The sequence below is a fragment of the Neophocaena asiaeorientalis genome, unplaced genomic scaffold (genome assembly GCF_003031525.2).
Source record: "Neophocaena asiaeorientalis asiaeorientalis breed wild unplaced genomic scaffold, Neophocaena_asiaeorientalis_V1.1 scaffold268, whole genome shotgun sequence".
In the NCBI taxonomy this organism is placed as follows: Eukaryota; Metazoa; Chordata; class Mammalia; order Artiodactyla; family Phocoenidae; genus Neophocaena; species Neophocaena asiaeorientalis.
Genome location: NW_020173979.1, coordinates 5,189,511 through 5,207,129, shown reverse-complemented (window position 1 = coordinate 5,207,129; position 17,619 = coordinate 5,189,511). Strand labels below are relative to the sequence as shown.

The 17,619-nt window shown below is 43.7% G+C and overlaps 1 protein-coding gene across 1 annotated transcript in view; it reads left to right on the top strand.

Annotated features, from left to right (window-relative positions):
• DOCK2 (dedicator of cytokinesis 2) overlaps window positions 1-17,619 on the top strand; it is a 408,357-nt gene that overhangs the window by 141,806 nt on the left and 248,932 nt on the right. The window contains exon 26 of the mRNA XM_024753337.1: window positions 9,837-9,982. Coding sequence (XP_024609105.1) covers window positions 9,837-9,982 — 146 coding nt within the window. The remainder of the gene's footprint in view (window positions 1-9,836; window positions 9,983-17,619) is intronic.

Sequence of the window (17,619 nt, the reverse complement as noted above, 5' to 3'; positions counted from 1 at the left end):
TGTGGGTCACTACTCAGTTGGCCATATCTGCACCTTTATATTCCTAAAAGCACTTTCGATGGAGCTAGACTGTGGTTTAATGAGTGTGCTGGTTAGGGAGGAGGTTGGTCACAGTGGCGGTGTAAGTGATCCTGGAAAGTGCAGAGGGGTAACCGAAAGTCGAAGCACCTGTCAGGACACACTGATTATGTGTCATATATAACATAATATTGGACACACTGATTATGTGTCATATATAACATAATACTGGACACACTGATTATGCCCTAAGAGCTTGCAGAGGTGTGATAATGGGCCACCTCTGCAGCCACTTCATACTATCAGAGAAATGTTGATGGGAGTCTTTTCATTACTTGCTAGTTGAGGCAGTGAAATGGGCTTCATGATTAGATCCTAACTTGATAAACCCTAAAATGAGTCTGTTATTCTCTCCAGCATTCAAAATGCATATGCTTACACATCTATATAGTACATTTAAACCCATCAGCAAGTTCGATTCTGCCTCTGAACTGTAACCCAAGTCTGTCCATTTTCCTTTTTCTCTCCTGCGACAAACTAATCAAGTTTTTATCTCCTTTCCCCTTCACTGTTATAGTAAGGAGGCAGGGTAGTTTAGTAGATGTGAAAATGGGCCCTGAGATCACATTTTCTATGTTTAAATCCCAGCTCTGCCACTTACTAGCTGTGTAATCTTAGGCGAGTTACTGAATCTCTCTGAGTTTTAGTTTCCTCATCCGTAAAATAGGTACAATGATAGACTTCTTCAAAGAGAGACTGCCTGGTAGAGAGTAAGGGCTCAATAACCATTAGACTTCTTTTTCCCCTCTATGAAAAGCCTCCTCAGTCTTCTCCTACCTTCTGCTCTAGGCCCACCCCCTACTCTCTATTAAAAATACAAAAACAAAACCTCTTTATCTCCACCCAGTAATCAAACTCCTTACCATGGGCCACAGGGCCTGATGAGACCTGGCCCCGGCCAAACTCTCATATTATGCTTCCCATTTCCTATAATCTGGCCACACTTATTTCCACGTGATTCCTCCAACACGTTGAGCACATTTCTACCCCAGGGCCTTCACATGCTGTTTCCTCTGCTTGGAATGGTTCTTCCCTGAGATCTTTCTAGGCTGTTCCCTTCTCACCCTCAGGTCTCAGCTCCAGTCCTCCATCTCAGAAGCCTTCTTAACTACCCCGCATGGAACAGTCTTCCCTGCACCTCCAGACTCTCTTTCTCAGGTTACCCAGTTAACTGTCTTGCTGGGAGCTATTGGCATTTGCTGTAATAGCATCAACTCTCAGGGCTCTTCCCATGTCTCCTGTAATCGTGATCATTTTTGTGTACAAGAGCTCCAGGAGGACTCTCTCTCCCAATAGCCAGCCCCTGCCTTCTCTGGCTGCCCTCAGGCAGCAGGGCCTGCTTTGCCTGGGCACTGAGAGCACCTGAAGTGCCCGGGACCACCCATCCCCAAGGTCTAAATACTCCAGCTGCTTCACCCCTGTGGCCCACACTGTCCCCAGAGCTCCCCTTCTGTGAGACTTGAAGGCTACCTGGCCTCCTTCCCTTTATGGTCCCACTTCCCTACTCCCCTTCCAGTGTTTTCTGGAACACCTCCTTATTTAATACACCTTCACCCAAACCTCATCTCAGAGTTTGCTTCTGGAAGATCCAACCTAAGACAATTATTATCTTCTTAAATTGTTTCTGATGTCCCACTAGAACAGGATATCCATGAGAATAGTGCCTGTTACAATAAATTATGTCTATATATGTTTAAGGATATAAATATATGCATATAGCCTATCAGAGCTTACAAATTATATTTATAACCAGTGTGACATTTTTGGACATAGCCACACTCACATCACTGTGTAAATTCCAACAATTACACATCAGTCTACTCTTCCTGCCATCACTATGCTTCTGAATGGCAAACACTAACTTGTTATAGGGGTTCGCTTGTAGGTTTAGTGCAGTATCATGCTTTATGTTAAATATAAAGGATATATGGCAAAGGCAATAGCTTGGTTTGGACTTTAAGTGGGTATCTAGTATAAAGTTCTGAACGTATGTTTCTTCTTTAGGATTTACTGCCTAATTATATTTTCACCCCTGTAAGATACCTGAAGAGAAAGTTTGCAGTTGCTGAGTTCTGAAATCTCTAAATAGGCTGTGTTTGTTGAGCTGGGGAGACATATTCTGGCCCTCAGGGTTCGTAATGTGGAGATGTATGTCATGGCTGAGGCAGGCTGGAGGGGGAGTGAGGAGTGATTCTGACATTGTACTTAGGCGTGTTTCTGGGAAGGTAAGGAGAGTGAACCACGAGGAGCTGCTGAAGAATGCGCGGGGGCACAACAGTGGTAGGGTTGTAAAAGGCTTGTAACCTGATCTGGAGTATTAAGTTTGTGAGTAGTTACTGATTTCCCAGTGGGTGGAATTACTTTCCTTCATGAGGCGCTGGCTGGAGGAAGGCGGTTGTGAGAACAAACTGCTATCAGATTAGAGCTGTGTGTGGCGGTCCTCCTTCGTGGCTAGCTGATGGAACCAAGTGGCCTCTGGCATCTGCAGATGCTCCCCCTACCAAACAGAAGGAAAGCGGCCGAGCAGAGCAGCGCTGGCCCTGCTCAGCTTTGCCTGGGGAGAATGTTGGGTTTCAATTAGGGGTCTTCCCTGCTTGCCAAAAGGCTGGGGGTGGGCAGTGTGGGAGAGCAGGGCAAACCTTGGCCATCACAAGTTCCTCGCTCTCCTCCAGGAGGGTTGCGCGGAGCTGAATTCGCCTTTCAGTCAATAGGAACTTGACCAAAGCAGAACGACTTTCACTTTAAAGCCTGTGAAAAAACGAACAAGATTGAGGAGTCCATTAACCCATGCTGGTGATAACGTAAGGGGCTGGCTGTGAGTGGAGCGAAATTCCAAGCGAAGGCTGCCACAGGCCGGCTTAGAAATGGGGTAACCACACCGAGGACATGACTGAGGCCCTGACACACACACCTTGTGGGTTTGTTTAACCTTTCTCCCCACAGTAAGAGAGGGATTCCCAAACGTTCTCAAGTGTCTCTGTTCTGCTGGTGGAGCCAGGATGTACCTGGGATGGAAGATCAGCAAACATTTCCCTAGTGGGGCCATAAGGTGCCAGTCTCGTCTTCATATGTTTCATGAGTGATTCTTTTGGCTCTACCTCCCTTCACCTCAGCTTCAGGGAGGAGAGGCAATGCCTTCTTTCTATGGGCATTGCTTTGTATCCAGAGTCCTCTGCAGACCCTCCCTCAGTTCTGGGATGAGGTACATGCAGATTACTGTAGGACTGGTACTGAACTGGTACCTCTCAAAAAACCACGGGGGACGATGGTGTACACCAACTACTGGAGACGGTTTGGATTTAGAATGTGGAGCAGTTCCACCTTTTGTCCTCAGCTTTGGACCTCAGCTTCATTTCTGGGATGTTAATGAGAACCTTACTGTTCGTCCTGTTACATAGACGATAGCCACGTAATGTGGGAAATGGGAAGATGAAATTCTAGTCTGGATACTACAGGAGCACAGAACAGGGTCACCCAAGTCAGAGTTGGGGGTGTCAGGAACATTGTCCTAGGGGATTTGGCAACTAAGGTAAGACCTAGGAGGCAGGGAGGAGTTAGTCAGGTGAAGATGGGTGGGATAAGTACATTCTGGGCAAAGAAAATAGCATGCAAAAACTCAGAAGCAGGAGAGGAGAGGCTATGGTGGAGTGATGCAGGAGGTGGAGGGTGGAGAGGTAAGGAAGGGCCTGCCCACTAAGGGCCTTCAGCTATGCCAGAGCAGCGGTCAAACTCACCCCTGGGAGACTACTGAAGCCCTTCATGGAGGGAAGTCCCGTGGTCAGGTTTGGATTTGGGGAAGTTTCCTGCTGCTGAGATTGGGAGTGGGAGGTCAGTTTGGGAAACTTGGAACAGAGGATGCAGGAAGTTGGCTTGGGGGTGAGATGGGTTTGACTTCCTGATGGAGAAGATGTTGGGGATAGAGAGAGGGAGAAATCAAGTCTGCTTGGCTGACTGTGTGCCTGAGGGTGTCTTTGCTCAGAGTGAGCAAAGAAGGAGCAGGTTTGTGGGGAAGACAGCAAGTTCAGATGTAGTTCTTAGGAGTGTTTTCCTCTGGGGCTGCGGTTGTGGCTGAGATCACAGATATATCTGTGGCCTGATGCACCTCAAGGTGGTTTTCCAAAGTGGACAAAGGATACATTTTGATCTTTCCGTGGAGCTGATACTGGGGAGAAGGAGGTGACGAAAAGGACCATCTTATCTGAAGTATACCTGAGTCGTGAAGTTATTGCAAAAGCATATCACACTTCAAGAGAGCTGTGAATTCAGGCAGTGGCATCTTCTGCCATAGGATAAAAGTTTCTCGGAAAAGGAAGATTCCAGAGCCCAGAAACACTGCATTTTCCTCTCTGCAGGTCGCTTTGACAAAAGAAAACTCCTTTCTATGAAAATACAGAGTTGAGTAGCTCTGCGGGTTCCTAAGTTCCTGGTCTGAATTACAGTTTGGACTTGTCATCACTTGTTGGCCGATCTCCAGGCTTTGTGGGGCTCAGTTACCCAGGCTCTGTTAGCAGGTCTCTCACGCTCATTGCCTCTACCTATAAAGATTGATTTAAGGCTCTGCAATATTTATCTTTTAACCGTTTCTGTTTGTTTGCTTGACATTCAAGCCACAGTTTAGAAATGCTGCTTCCTGAAGCTTTACAGACTAATGTAATTTCATAGCTCCAACTACAAATGAGAAAAATTATTTCATTTCAAAACAGAGGAGCCAGATGTTTCTGAGAAATCATGGTTCACGAGAAGACAAAGTACTTTCTGCAAAGCAGGCTATGTTATTAATGGCTTCCTCAGCTCAAATCCCTCTGACTCTCAGCACGAAGAGCCCTCGTCCTGTGGGGATGCTGGTTTTGATCACCTGTAAAGTCGGTGACTTTCAGATTGATAAACCACGGCTTCTGCTGCGGTCTGGTCTGTAGCTCCCACGACCTCAGTGGTCTGTAAACAATGCAGACATGTCCACTGTCTTTCCACCTAGCAAATACATCCTTCCTCCTGCCACTTCCTTTGGACCTCTGTTTTATGGATCATAGAGTTTTGGATGGGGATTTAATAATCATTCCGTTTAACCCTTCATCTGATACTTTGAATACCTCTTCATTATCCCTGCCCAGAGACAGCTACCTACTGCTTAAATATCTCTAGGGATGGAGAACTCACTATTAGACTTTTCCATGAGAATCTACTAATTTAGCTCAATTTTAAGTAGAATGTAAAGTCCGGTGACTTCTCAAGGAGATCTTCATTAATATCTAAAGTCTTCCAACGGGCCTTTTCCCTTGCACCCACGTCTTTGTAATAAGATCTAACTGAAGTATCTCAACTAGAATACCAACAGAATGAGCTTTTTAGGAAAAACCTGGCCTTTACTATTCTATAGCTCTGTTATATGGCCACTGACAGGTTGCCACTCCCAGGAGGTAGAGGCACCAGGGTTTTTCTTGTCTACTTAAGTCTGCCTGTTATCTCTGTTGGCTCTGCTGCTGTGATGGGCAAGCAACCCCTGGTTACATTCCCTCCCATCCCAGAATAGTGACTGGCACTTAGGGAGCCTTCAATAAGTGTAGTAGACCGACTGACTAAATGAATGAATGAGTTAATTAACTGCCTCAGTAGATTAACCCTTTGTCTACCTTTACAAACCTCCTCTCTGCAGGTCCCAGTGATCCCATTTACAGATGGAGAGGTTTTAAGTGATTTTTAATCTTGGATCACAAAAGCCTATTGCTCTATGCTTTAAAACATTGTCTTACTATGCTTTAAACTCAAGACCAGCTTTCTTTAAGGTCTTATCAAATCTTTAGCTTCAACAGAGAACAAGAATGTTGTATCAGAGGCTAGGAGTCTAGCGGGGTAGAACCCAGCACTTTTATTCTCATTTGCCATCACCTGGACTACTGCAGTGGCACATACGCTGGTCTCTGTCTGCTCTTTGGTCTTTTCTTCCTCCAGCTGCCCTACATGCTACAATGACATGAATCACCTTTAAAAAACATCTTTTGAAGACTCCCTTTGCCCAGAGAACTATGGAAGAACAAGATTTTTGTTGTGTTTTAAATTTCCTTTATTAGAATCTTTTTTATTTTACTAGCAAAAATTAACTTTTCAGAGAGGAAGACTTTACAGTTCTTACCTAACTTAAGTGAATGCACAGTTCTTATCTTCTGATGGGGTTTAATTATGACAACATCAGTGAAGGGAGTTAAGTTTCATGAAGTTGGTGAGGTCATTCATCTCCCAAAGACAAAGAGTTTACAACTTCAAATGAACTCACCTAGTTTTTCCTACAACAAGCATTTTTACACATACAGTTTCCTCTAACAAACAAAAAGTTTCAAAGTTACAAGTTAACATCTTTTAGAAGATAACTTTTAAAACAAACTTCTGCATGAAATTTGCAGGAAATTTCTTTACCCCTTTTAATAAACAGACCTGGACAAAATTTCAACGGACTAAGTATAGATTTAACTTAAATATTATGGTAATTGGTATGTAAATATTATCCAGTCTTTTTTCTTCTCTCTCTAAACAAAGGGTAATGGCTAACTCAGCACCTTGTATTCTCAGAAGTCCTTAGGCCAACCATTTCTTGAGTCCAAACAAAGTACCATTAATCCGTGGCCCATGATTCCATCTATAACATTAAGCAAAGCTGAATCAAAATTTTTGTTGCCTGTAATTTTCTGTTTCCATAGAACTATAATCTTACACCACCCATTGCATTTAAGAATTTTCCTTTTCAATGTTATCTCCTGTTATTCTACTTCCCAGAGACTATTCTACTTACCCAGGTCCATGTACTCTATTTTTATTTTTATTAAAATTTTATTTTATTTTATTTTACTGTTGAAGTGTAGTTGATTTACAATGTTGTGTTCATTTCTGCTATACAGCACAGTGACTCAGTTATACACATATATACATTCTATTTTTAATACATTCTTTTCTATTATGGTGTATCACAAGATATTGAATATAGTTTCCTGTGCTGTACAGTAGGACCTTGTTGTTTATCCATCCTATATATATAAGTGTTTACCTCTGCTAATCCCAAACTCCCACCCCATCCCTCCCCCACCCTCCTCCCCCTTGGCAACAACAAGTCTGTTCTCCATGTCTATGAGTCTGTTTCTGTTTCATAGTTAGGTTCATTTGTGACATATTTTAGATTCCACATATAAGTGATATCATGTGGTATTTGTCTTTCTCTTTCTGACTTACTTCACTTAGTATGATAATCTCTAGTTGCATTTATTTTGCTGCAAATGGCATTATTTTATTCTTTTTTTATGGCTGAGTAATATTCCACCATTGTATACGTTGCTACATCTTGGTCCATGAACTCTAAATCACTCTCTGTTCTCTAAATCCCCACTCTCCTGATGGCAATATTATTTACTCATCAGTGACCATCTCAAATGATACCTCTTCCATTCATGCCATCAAGATTTACTGAGTAGCTACCATGATCCAGGTACTGTGTTGGGCACCTGAGATTTAGTCTGGCTGTCATGAAGCTTACACTTTGGTTGGATGAATGGACATTAATTATACTAATTAGAATTTAATTACAAACTGACATTAGTGCTCTGAGAGAAGGGATGCAATTCTATCAGAGCCTATAAAGTCTTCTATGAACCTTCCAATCATAGATCATTTCTCTCTTCTGAAGCCCTCATGGTATTTTATGACTCTACGAGTCTGAATTCTTTGGTTGTGAGTGACATAAACCTAGTCTGATAAATTTAACCAAAAATAAATGTATTTGGATGATAGGGAGCAGTTTAAGAATCAGAGGAAAAGCTGGGGAACCAGTCTTCAGAGAGGGGAGATTCAGAATAGCCCTGGGAGAGGAAGCAGCAAGCCTCCCCAGGGCACTTCTGTGCAGACAGATGAGCTCCAAGAAAGATAATACCCTGTGTCTAGTGATGATGAGCACAGGCTCTGCAGTCAGACTGGATCCACCACTTACTAGCTCTGTATACTTGGGCATGTCCCTCTGTTTCCTCATCAGCAAAATGGGAGAAATAACAGTATCTACCTCCTAGACTCGAAACTTCAAACAGTGCCTGGCACATTGTAAGCGCTCAATATGTTAGCAATGTCAGCAGTAACTGTTATTAAAGTTCCCTTAAGGTTCAGATCAAGAGGTTATCCTAATTAGGGTCAGGTCCCCAACCCTGGTCCAGAGGAGGGCAGGGAGCCTTATGACAGTATCCCTAGGTTTATATCCCATAGCAGGGTGGCTCACCAGGGTGAAACCAGGGTGCTGTGCCAGAGCAGGTATAGATGCTAGGCTGACAGAACAAGAGCTGATGTCTGATTCTTCCCACCGGTATCTTATTCTGTCTTCTGCCATTGCCCTTTGTTCTGTTGCTGATCACCTCTGTCGTATTTTAAGTATCTAATGGGTGAGAACCATATATTATCTCTGTACTTCCAGAAATACAGTGCCTTCCACATCAAAGATGTTCAGCACCTACTTGTTGTATTGAATTAAAATAAAATTGGCATATATGATTCACATTTCAGCTCTAGAAGCATCTAGGTAGGGATGGCTTGAAATTTGGGGGGATTTTTTTGATCTCTCAAGGTTTGCCATTTTTAATAGAAACATAGAAAGAATGCTGTGTAGGATTTCAGAAACTTCCGGGTATTTCCTGAGACAAGCAAAGCCAAGAGAGTTACCCATCTTTGCAAAGGTTTTAATTTATTTAAAATGAAAGTCATGGTGTATGAGGGTGCAAGTGAAAAGTTGTTCATTTTTGTACTGTTTATGCCAGTGAAAAATGTCCATCAATAGGGGTATGACTAAATGAACAAATATGTCCATAATAGAGAATACTATAAACCAGCTATAAATAATTAACGTTGATCCTTCTGTGTAATAACATAGAAGGTGCTCCAGAAAATATCGGTGAATGAAAACAATCAAGGTACAGAACAATATGTGCAGTATAGTCCCCTTTTATAAAAAGGCAACAAAACCAAAATGACACTAAATGTTTTTGTACTGATAACATACATATGTAAAACATATAAGAAGATCTTGAAAGATGGTCATCACGGTGCGATATGTTTTACTTAAATGAAAAGCCAAATCAAAACGATACTACGTATTTTATACTGGTATACAAATACACATACATACATTTTTATATGCACATACACATACATCTATATAGAATAGAATAACTGGTTGGTTGCCTCTAGGGAGTAGGGGTTGTGGGAGGGGCCAGAACTGTGAATAATGTTCTAAGGAAATCTTACCCTAATTTTTAAAAAAATTTATTTATTTTTGGCTGCACTGGGTCTTTGTTGCTGCGCGTGGGCTTTCTCTAGTTGTGGCAAGTGGGGGCTACTCTTGGTTGTGGTGCGCGGGCTTCTCATTGCGGTGGCTTCTCTTGTTGCGGAGCATGGGCTCTAGGCGTGCGGGCCTCAGCAGTTGTGGCACATGGGCTCAGTAGTTGTGGCTCATGGGCTCTAGAGCGCGGGCTCAGTCGTTGTGGCGCACGGGCTTAGTTACTCCGCGGCATGTGGGATCTTCCCGGCCCAGGGCTCGAACCCGTGTCCCCTGCGTTGGCAGGTGGACTCTTAACCACTGCGCCACCAGGGAAGTCCCTTAACCTAATTTTTAATATTTGCATTTTTTACAAGAAGAAGATATTCATGAATTATTTATTTAATGAAATGTTATCTAAAAAATAAAAGAAGCTAAAAAACGAGGAAGCTCAGATGCCTTTGAACTGCCTTCATTGCAGAATGCCGGGACATTTTGCTTCCTGTCATCACCAAGGAACTGAAGGAGCTGCTGGAGCAGGATGAGATGCAGCACCAGGTCCAGGAGAAGAAGTACTGTGTCGAGTTACTCAACAGCATTTTGGAGGTCCTCAGCTGTCAGGATGCGGTGAGTCATCATGATGTTGTAGACGTCCTAGGGCTGAGTTAACTTCTAAAATATTGATGCTGATGAATAGCATTCGAAGTCTAAAGATAAAAGTCAATGGCTTTCTCAATGGGCCTACTTTTACAGTGACTAATTCCCTGGCTGTGAAAGACAGCTTGGGGACTAGAGTTAAGCGTGTAGCATTTTGTCACCATATTTCTTGTCGGACAGGCTTTCTCAGGGTGTAGGTATGGACATACTGCAGACTTTTTAGATTGCCTGTCCATTTACTAAAGCCCTGGTTTGCAGGGATGAGGGTAGGAAAGTTTTTCTATGTCTACATAGCCAAGAAAACCCCACTTCCCTGCTTCCTTGGCTGATTTTCCTTGGTTTTGTTTCTCCAGTTATCTCCTGCAGTGGTGAAACGGTTAAGACTCTTTGTGGATGAGCAGACTGCTCATGCCTAGACCCTTGAGATAGGTTGAGGCGTTAGGTGATGATAGAGAGATGGCTGTGGCAGTGAAGCCAATGTAATATTGGTCAACATCATTCAGAGATTAGGTAGGAATGAGACCAAAAGGAAAGTCTCAGGGGGAGTAAGTAGAGGGCTTCCAAAGGGCAGAGTCTCCAGAAGATAATGAGGGAGACAGAGTGGTGATAATGGTAAAGACTGAGAGGCAGTGATTAAACACAGGACTAGAATTCTTGAGACTTGGAAGACAGAGATAAACATTCTTGATTTGACTCAGGTTCCTTTTGCAGCCTTAAATTGTCCTTGAATAATGTCCGGGAATATCTGCCCTTATGTGGGCTGCTTTCAGAGGACTGGGTAGACCCAAACAACCAATAAATCTTTTCTAAGTATTTGTGTGACCATTCTCTCCATCCCCTCTCCTCCCTAGAAAATCCTCAGAGAAGGGCTTTCTGGATGAATGGTATCTATGATTGACTGTATTAGAAAACTCTGCAAAACAGTATTTTTTTCCTGCTCATATCCCATAGTCAACCATTATTATCAATTTTCCTGTATGTCTGTCTCCTGTCTTGTCCTTTCCGCTCTTACCATCCTAATTAAGTTTTTCTCATCTCATTTTTAGGTAAATGAGATACATAGCTAGCTTCATTTGTTCATTCATTCATTCATTTGTACATATGATGTACCAAGTATGTGCCAGGCATTGGGTACACAAAGGCATGTCTTTTTTCTTAAGAAAATACTTATAAACATATAAACAAGCAATTGCAATATAATATAATGACTAAAATCTAGATGCATACTGGGGGTACTGGAACTACAAAGACTGTGTGTGTGTGTGTGTGTGTGTGTCTGTGCGTGTGTAAGCATTTTTGTCAAGGAAGCCTTCACAAGAGAAGTGAAGCTTCAGCTGGGTGTTCAAGAGTGAATAGTTAATGATCACAGCTGCTACTTAATTTGCTGTTTCCTAGGCATTGTGCTAAATGCAATCCAAGTCTTCTTTCTGCTCACCCTGATCACTGCTAAGGATTATCATTCCCATTTTATAGATGAAAACCTGAAATTCACAGACTTAAAAGTTCAAGGCCAAACAGCAAATAAATTGTAGGGTGAAAATCGAAACCCAGGTTGGTCCAACTCCAAAGTCTGCATAATCATAGGCATTGGGGATATAAAAGCATGGTCTTTTCCCTCTCATTTTTTCCTATCCTCATCCTTTTTTGGGGGAGAGGGAGTATAATGCCCCAAAGCTTGGATATCTAAAATTCACTCTGTGAGAATGTCATGGTGATGGTGTTATTTTCATAAGCATGTTCACTAGCCAGCTATTGAACTGGTTCCACTCTGTGTTATTCTATCTTTAAAAAAAATTTAGGGGAATGTTTGATCTTACTCTCACAGTGTAAAAACATGATGGTTGGCCTATTATTTCTCCAGAAACTTCCCAAAGAATGTTGCCTCTTCTTGTTGAAAAGAATTTACAGTGTTTCTTACATTTTAGTAGTGCTCACGTCCGTTTTCATGGGGAAAAAAATCCTAGATGCTTGGGACTACACTAGTGGACCCTGGTTTGAGGAACAGACTTATAATGTGTTCTGCCAATTTCCTAATTTGGGTAGAGGGATGGCCCCAGTACATAGTTTATTTGTTAAGCAGCGATGCTAGGCTCTGCCTGTCCCATGGGAGTGGCCCCCTAGAATTCTATGCTGGCAGGTTGTCATCACTTTGCATATTGGGTGACACCAGACCCTGGTGAGAAGAGGCTGCTCTCTCACACACCCTGAATACTTGGGACTTCAAAGCCAAGAATAAGTGGGAGGCTCTGAGTTCCCCTTGGTGGTTTGTGGCAGCTGGACTTGAGGCGTGTGGGTGGTGCGGTGTCACTCCTCACTGCCTCCGAGCGCACTGCTTCTATAGTGACTTCTGAACGTTGGGGACTAGCCCGCCTCTTTCCCAGGATGAGCAACCGTCTTTGCTGATGAGTTGTTAAATACCGTTATTACCGTTGGGTTTGGTACAATGTTGGTACAGTGTGTGAGCTTCACATCTAACTTCTCCAGCTCATGAAGATGGAAATCTCTCCTCTTCTCAAAAGCTTTTTCTTTCGCGAAGAAGATTCATTCAGCAACCACTATAACTTTGAGTTAAACCAGAAATCAGAAGTTGCAAAGTATCTAATCTAAATCTCTCTTATTCTAGTATATGGCAACTGTCAACTCTGCCTACACGTTACATCACCCGAGGAGCCTTTTTAAAAGTAGCTGTTGCTAAGTTCCAGTCCTAGTTGTTGTGATTTAGTTGCCTGGGGTTGGCCAGGGCATCGCAATAACATGTTCACCGGGTGATGATAATAGGCAGCCAGGGTGGAGGACCACAGTTCTAGTGCAAAAGGTCTTAGACATGATAGTACATCCCAGTGACCTGGAGGGGCTGTTAAAACAGGTTTCCGATCATTAGGTTTGGAGGATGGAGCCTGATCATTTATTTATTTATGTATTTATATTTTAAAAAATATTTATTTATTTAGGCTACACCGGATCTTATCTGCGGCACGTGGGATCTTTGTTGCAGCATGTTTAGTTGCAGCATGTGGGCCTCTTAGCTGTGGCATGAGGACTCTTAGTTGCGGCATGCGTGTGGGATCTAGTTCCCCAACTAGAGATCTAACCCGGGCCCCCTGTATTGGGAGCACAGAGTCTTACCCTCGGGACCACCAGGGAAGTCCCCTGATCATTTATTTTTTCTAACAAGTTCCCAGATGATATGGATACTGCTGGTCCAGGGATACACTTTAAGAACCACTACTCTAATGTGACCTAATTTTTTTTTATCTTCAGTATTCACTGGAAATGGAAGAACAGTTGGGCTCATCCTCAGTTCTTTACCTTCTTAATTGAAGGGCCCTTTCCAGTCTATAAAACTTTGCATCTTCCAATGTGGCATTTAATAAACCATAAAACGGCAGAGTCTTCAAACACATTCATTTGTACTCATCAATTCATTTTTGTGCAGTAGTGGGGACATCGCCTGTACAAAGATCTGACTTTGAAAATCCAAACCATCAGGTGTGCTGTTGGTTTCTTCAGGCACTAACTCTTCAAAATTGGAAATTTCGGAGAAAAATTCAAAAGGCTCCCAGGGTAAACGTCCTGGATTTTTCTTCTGGTTGTTTGGATCCTCTCTGTTGACAACAACATAGCCATCTATTTTTTTTACTGACTTTTTCTTGGCACCGTGGGATAGTTGATCTCTCCAGCCCAAGAATGGACTATACCTACCTGAACCATTGCCCAAGGGCGGAACCACATGTAGAAATTTAGCAATTACAATGCAGTATGCCAAGCTTCCTTCTGGGGGGTATCGTGTGTTTGGGGGTTGGGAGAGAATGCTTGTCTTCAATAGATTGTCATCGTTTGGGTAATTACAGCCCAGCACAGCAGGCCTGGCATGTGGAAGCTATGTTTTCCTGTTATCACCGTATTCATTAACCCTGGGTGGCATATGACTCAGGGAGGGATGTCCACCTAAGCCTGGATGTTGATATTTTTGTAATGATAGTGTTAAATCCCCTCACTCAGCTTGCTTGCCGTTGCACTTAACATAGGAAAGGGACAGGCTCAGGTGCAGGATGAAAGGCCTTCTGCCAGTATTAACTCCTTTTCTCCCCCTCACTGAGAGCAAGTTTAATTGTCAACTTAGGTTACTTTGAAAGGTGGTTTCACACTGGCTTTGTTCTGTGCCTTGCTGGCTGCCAAGCAGCTCATAAAATTTAATTTTGCGCCAGACCCGGAGAGAGTTGGCTTGCCCCCCCTCTTGAAGCAGGCTTTTTGTTTCTATGTTTCATTCCTCTGACACAGACGGGAGAGTCGTCATGTTGAACCCTGCTTAGCAATCACAGAGTGGGTAAAGGTGACTCCTGGCTCTGAAGAGAAGTTGGTGTTGGTTGTATCTGCATCACGAAGGCAGAGAATGCACAGAATCAGAGGTAGACACCCAAGCACAGACTGGCAGGGTCTGCTTCTATCACACACGGTAGCCCATTGACTAGACCTGAGGGGTTTTACCGAGGCCCTCTGTTAGTCACGATTAGTTTGGGGTTTCTGGTGTTTTTATTCATCAGCTTAGACACTGGTAGAGAGGGCTTTTCCTCATGCTTTTTCTCTTGCTTGAAATTTCCTTTCCAGTTCCTGTTCTTTTTATGCAAGTAAAATCCTAAACTCCTTTAAGGTTCAGCTCAGGTAATAGTTCCTTTCTGAAATCTCACTTCTGTGTCCTCTCCACACACACCCCTCCCGCACCTGCCAACCTCAAGGCAGGTTTAAGGGCTTCCTTCTCTGTGTTCATAACTATGTGTTCAGACTGATATCACAGCACTGATTGCTTTGTGTTACACTTTCCTGTGTGTGTCCCATGCCAGGCTTTGCACACAGAAGCTCAGAGAGCAAGCCTCCCTCCCCCAACTTCACAGAGCTTACACTTTCAGCCTTCCCTCTTGCCAATTCCACTTTTACTCTCCAACTCCTGCTCCATTAAAATTCTTTCAATCCCTCAGGGGCCACACTCTCTCTCTTCTGGGCTGCTGTGTGTGCTGTTTGCAGTTGTCGGAATGCATCACCTCCTCTCTTTGCCTAGCTAAATATTCAGAAGTCAGATGAAATGTCAGTCTCCCCAAGGAAGCTTTCTCTAACCCTCCTCCACACCCCTCTCTTGTGGCCCATAGAGCTTATGCCTGCTCTGTCATAGCACCTGGGTTATCATCCTCTGTGGACCCATCTGCCTGTGTAACTGGGAGTGCCCTACCCTAGCCTGCCCTGCCCTGCAGCTCCCCCCTTCCCCTTGCCCATCCCGCACAATGCCTATCTGTTGAAGGAACGGATAAGTGAATGAATATGACTCGTCCCAATCAATGGCAGAGACTGAATTCTCCCTTGGGTCTTCCACTCTGAGTGCTAGGAGGGTGTGCTCCTAACTCTTTCTGTCTTCCTTGGGTGTCAGGTGCAGGGTTTGAATTAGTCACACTCAGTTTATGACACTTTATCCTCATTGGTCTGTGCAAGGCCCTCTCTTGTTTCGTGTGTGTGTGTGTGTGTGTGTGTGTGTGTGTGTGTGTGTGTGTTCCTTACCTTTATCCCTGTCTCCTGCTTCCATTCCCCTACTTCCCTTACCTGCTATGGGCGATTTGCCTACTGTGTTGAGTACACATGTGTGAGTTTGGGTGCATGTATTTTAAAACACACAAACACATACACTCACCCTCATGTCTCTTCCTTACAGAGGAGTAGACGTTGACTGCAAAAGGCCATTAGCATCTTCAGTTCTGTTAGGGTCCCCATGGGCGGGGAAGGGACTGAGGCGCGCACAGGGAGTAGTCTGCTTAGAGGGTGTTCTCCGTCTAGCGCCACCCCTGACCTACCGTGTGTGATAGAAGCAGACCCTGCCAGTCTGTGCTTGGGTGTCTACCTCTGAAATTCTAGGTTCTCTGAGAATCCCAGGCAGCCTGCATGATGCAGGCTTGAAGAGAGGCTGATGCTGCCTCTTTGCATTATCATTTAGTTTCCAGGATCAATACCACACTGCAAAAACAGCAGGGTTTTCCTCTAACCTATCTGCTCCCTTGTATATCATATAAAGGGTAGGGAGACAAGGCTTGCTGAAATTCTTTTGTCTGTGGTGCATTCCAAACAGAGGACAGCCAAGTAAGTCCTAAACTTAAAGTTGAAATAGATGAGAATGCTGTACCTTGTGCTGTGTCCAGGGCCATTTCTTTTACCCATTGCTCTTCCTCTGCAACCGTGGTGTTAGACGTGCCCTTCCTAGGCCAATGGAATGACATTACGATGTCATGGACGGTGACATACAGGATACTTTCTCTCCTGGCACCTTTTAGCCTGCAGAGTGCTTTCTCATACATCACAGTTGTTTGTTTCTGGCAACCCCATGGCAAGATTAGCTTTATCAGCCCCATTTTACTGGTGAGGAAGCCGAGCCTCAGAGAGAGACTTGGTGACATTCCTAACTAAGGTCAGAGAATTAGTAAAAGGCTGAGCCTGCAGGGAATCACCTCATCTCACTCTGAAGCCAGTCTTTCACATACCACAGTGCCTTCCATTAGTTCATTTATACTCTGCCATGTAAGAGCCCTTTACCAGCATTATTTCCCTGGTGGAGGTAAGAGCACAAGCTTTGGAGTTAGGCTACATTCATGTATCCATCCCACAGAATAATGTAGAAAGCACCATGTGTACTACACTACATGCTAGAGCTATAGGGGTGAGCAGAGCTGGGGTGCGTCCTAGCTCTGCTTTTTATTAGCTGGGGAACCTTGGGAAGTCGTGTAATCTCTTGGTAAAAAGGTGGTTGTTCTTTCTCTGGGTGTGTCAGGGTTACAGGAAACAAGAACATCTGTGAAAGCATGCAGCCCTGTATTTGGCATATAATCCATACCCGATACATGTGGTTTTGCCTCTTCCTTCACTATTCCCCTTCCCTCCTATGCTCCTTCCACTGTTCCAGGATGCTTCTGAAACATCCCTGTAATTCTTTTAAGAACAGTTAAGGGCCAAGTGGTCTCCTGGAAGAATGGCAAACAGGTTCTGAGCCTGGGGAGGACTTGGTACCCCGTTAGCCCTGGCGGCAGCCAGATGCTTTGGAGGCGTCATGGGAGGCTTGCCAAGAAGCAGCAGGTACTGCTGCTGGAGCAGTGCCATCGCCTGCAGGGCATCTGGACCTCATAAGGTTTCCTGGATGGACTGGAGAAAAGTGTCATCCTGCTGTTTCAGGGGCTCCTTTGGGTTATTCCGGTACTCGGGGGCTCAGGGTAACCACTGTATAATGGGGTGGTGTGCTGGAGCTGGCTCATCCCAGCTCATGAGAACCAAGTTTTAAATTTTTAGGAATTTTGTGAGTTATTTGTTAGATAACAGCCATTATTAAAATTTTATATAGATATCTATAACTAATAAACTATATTGAAATCAAAGGTAGTAAATACATACTCAAAAGTATCACTTCCTAATTATCTTACCATATTTTATTCTTATCTGTGTGCTTGAGGTTATTTACATTGTTGTGTCTGTATGGTAGAAATACATACAGATATTTAATATTATAGGTATTAATATTTAATGCTCTGCTGCAGCCCGTTTCTTCCCAGTTGTGTTCAGTGATGTCACAGTGGTAGCTT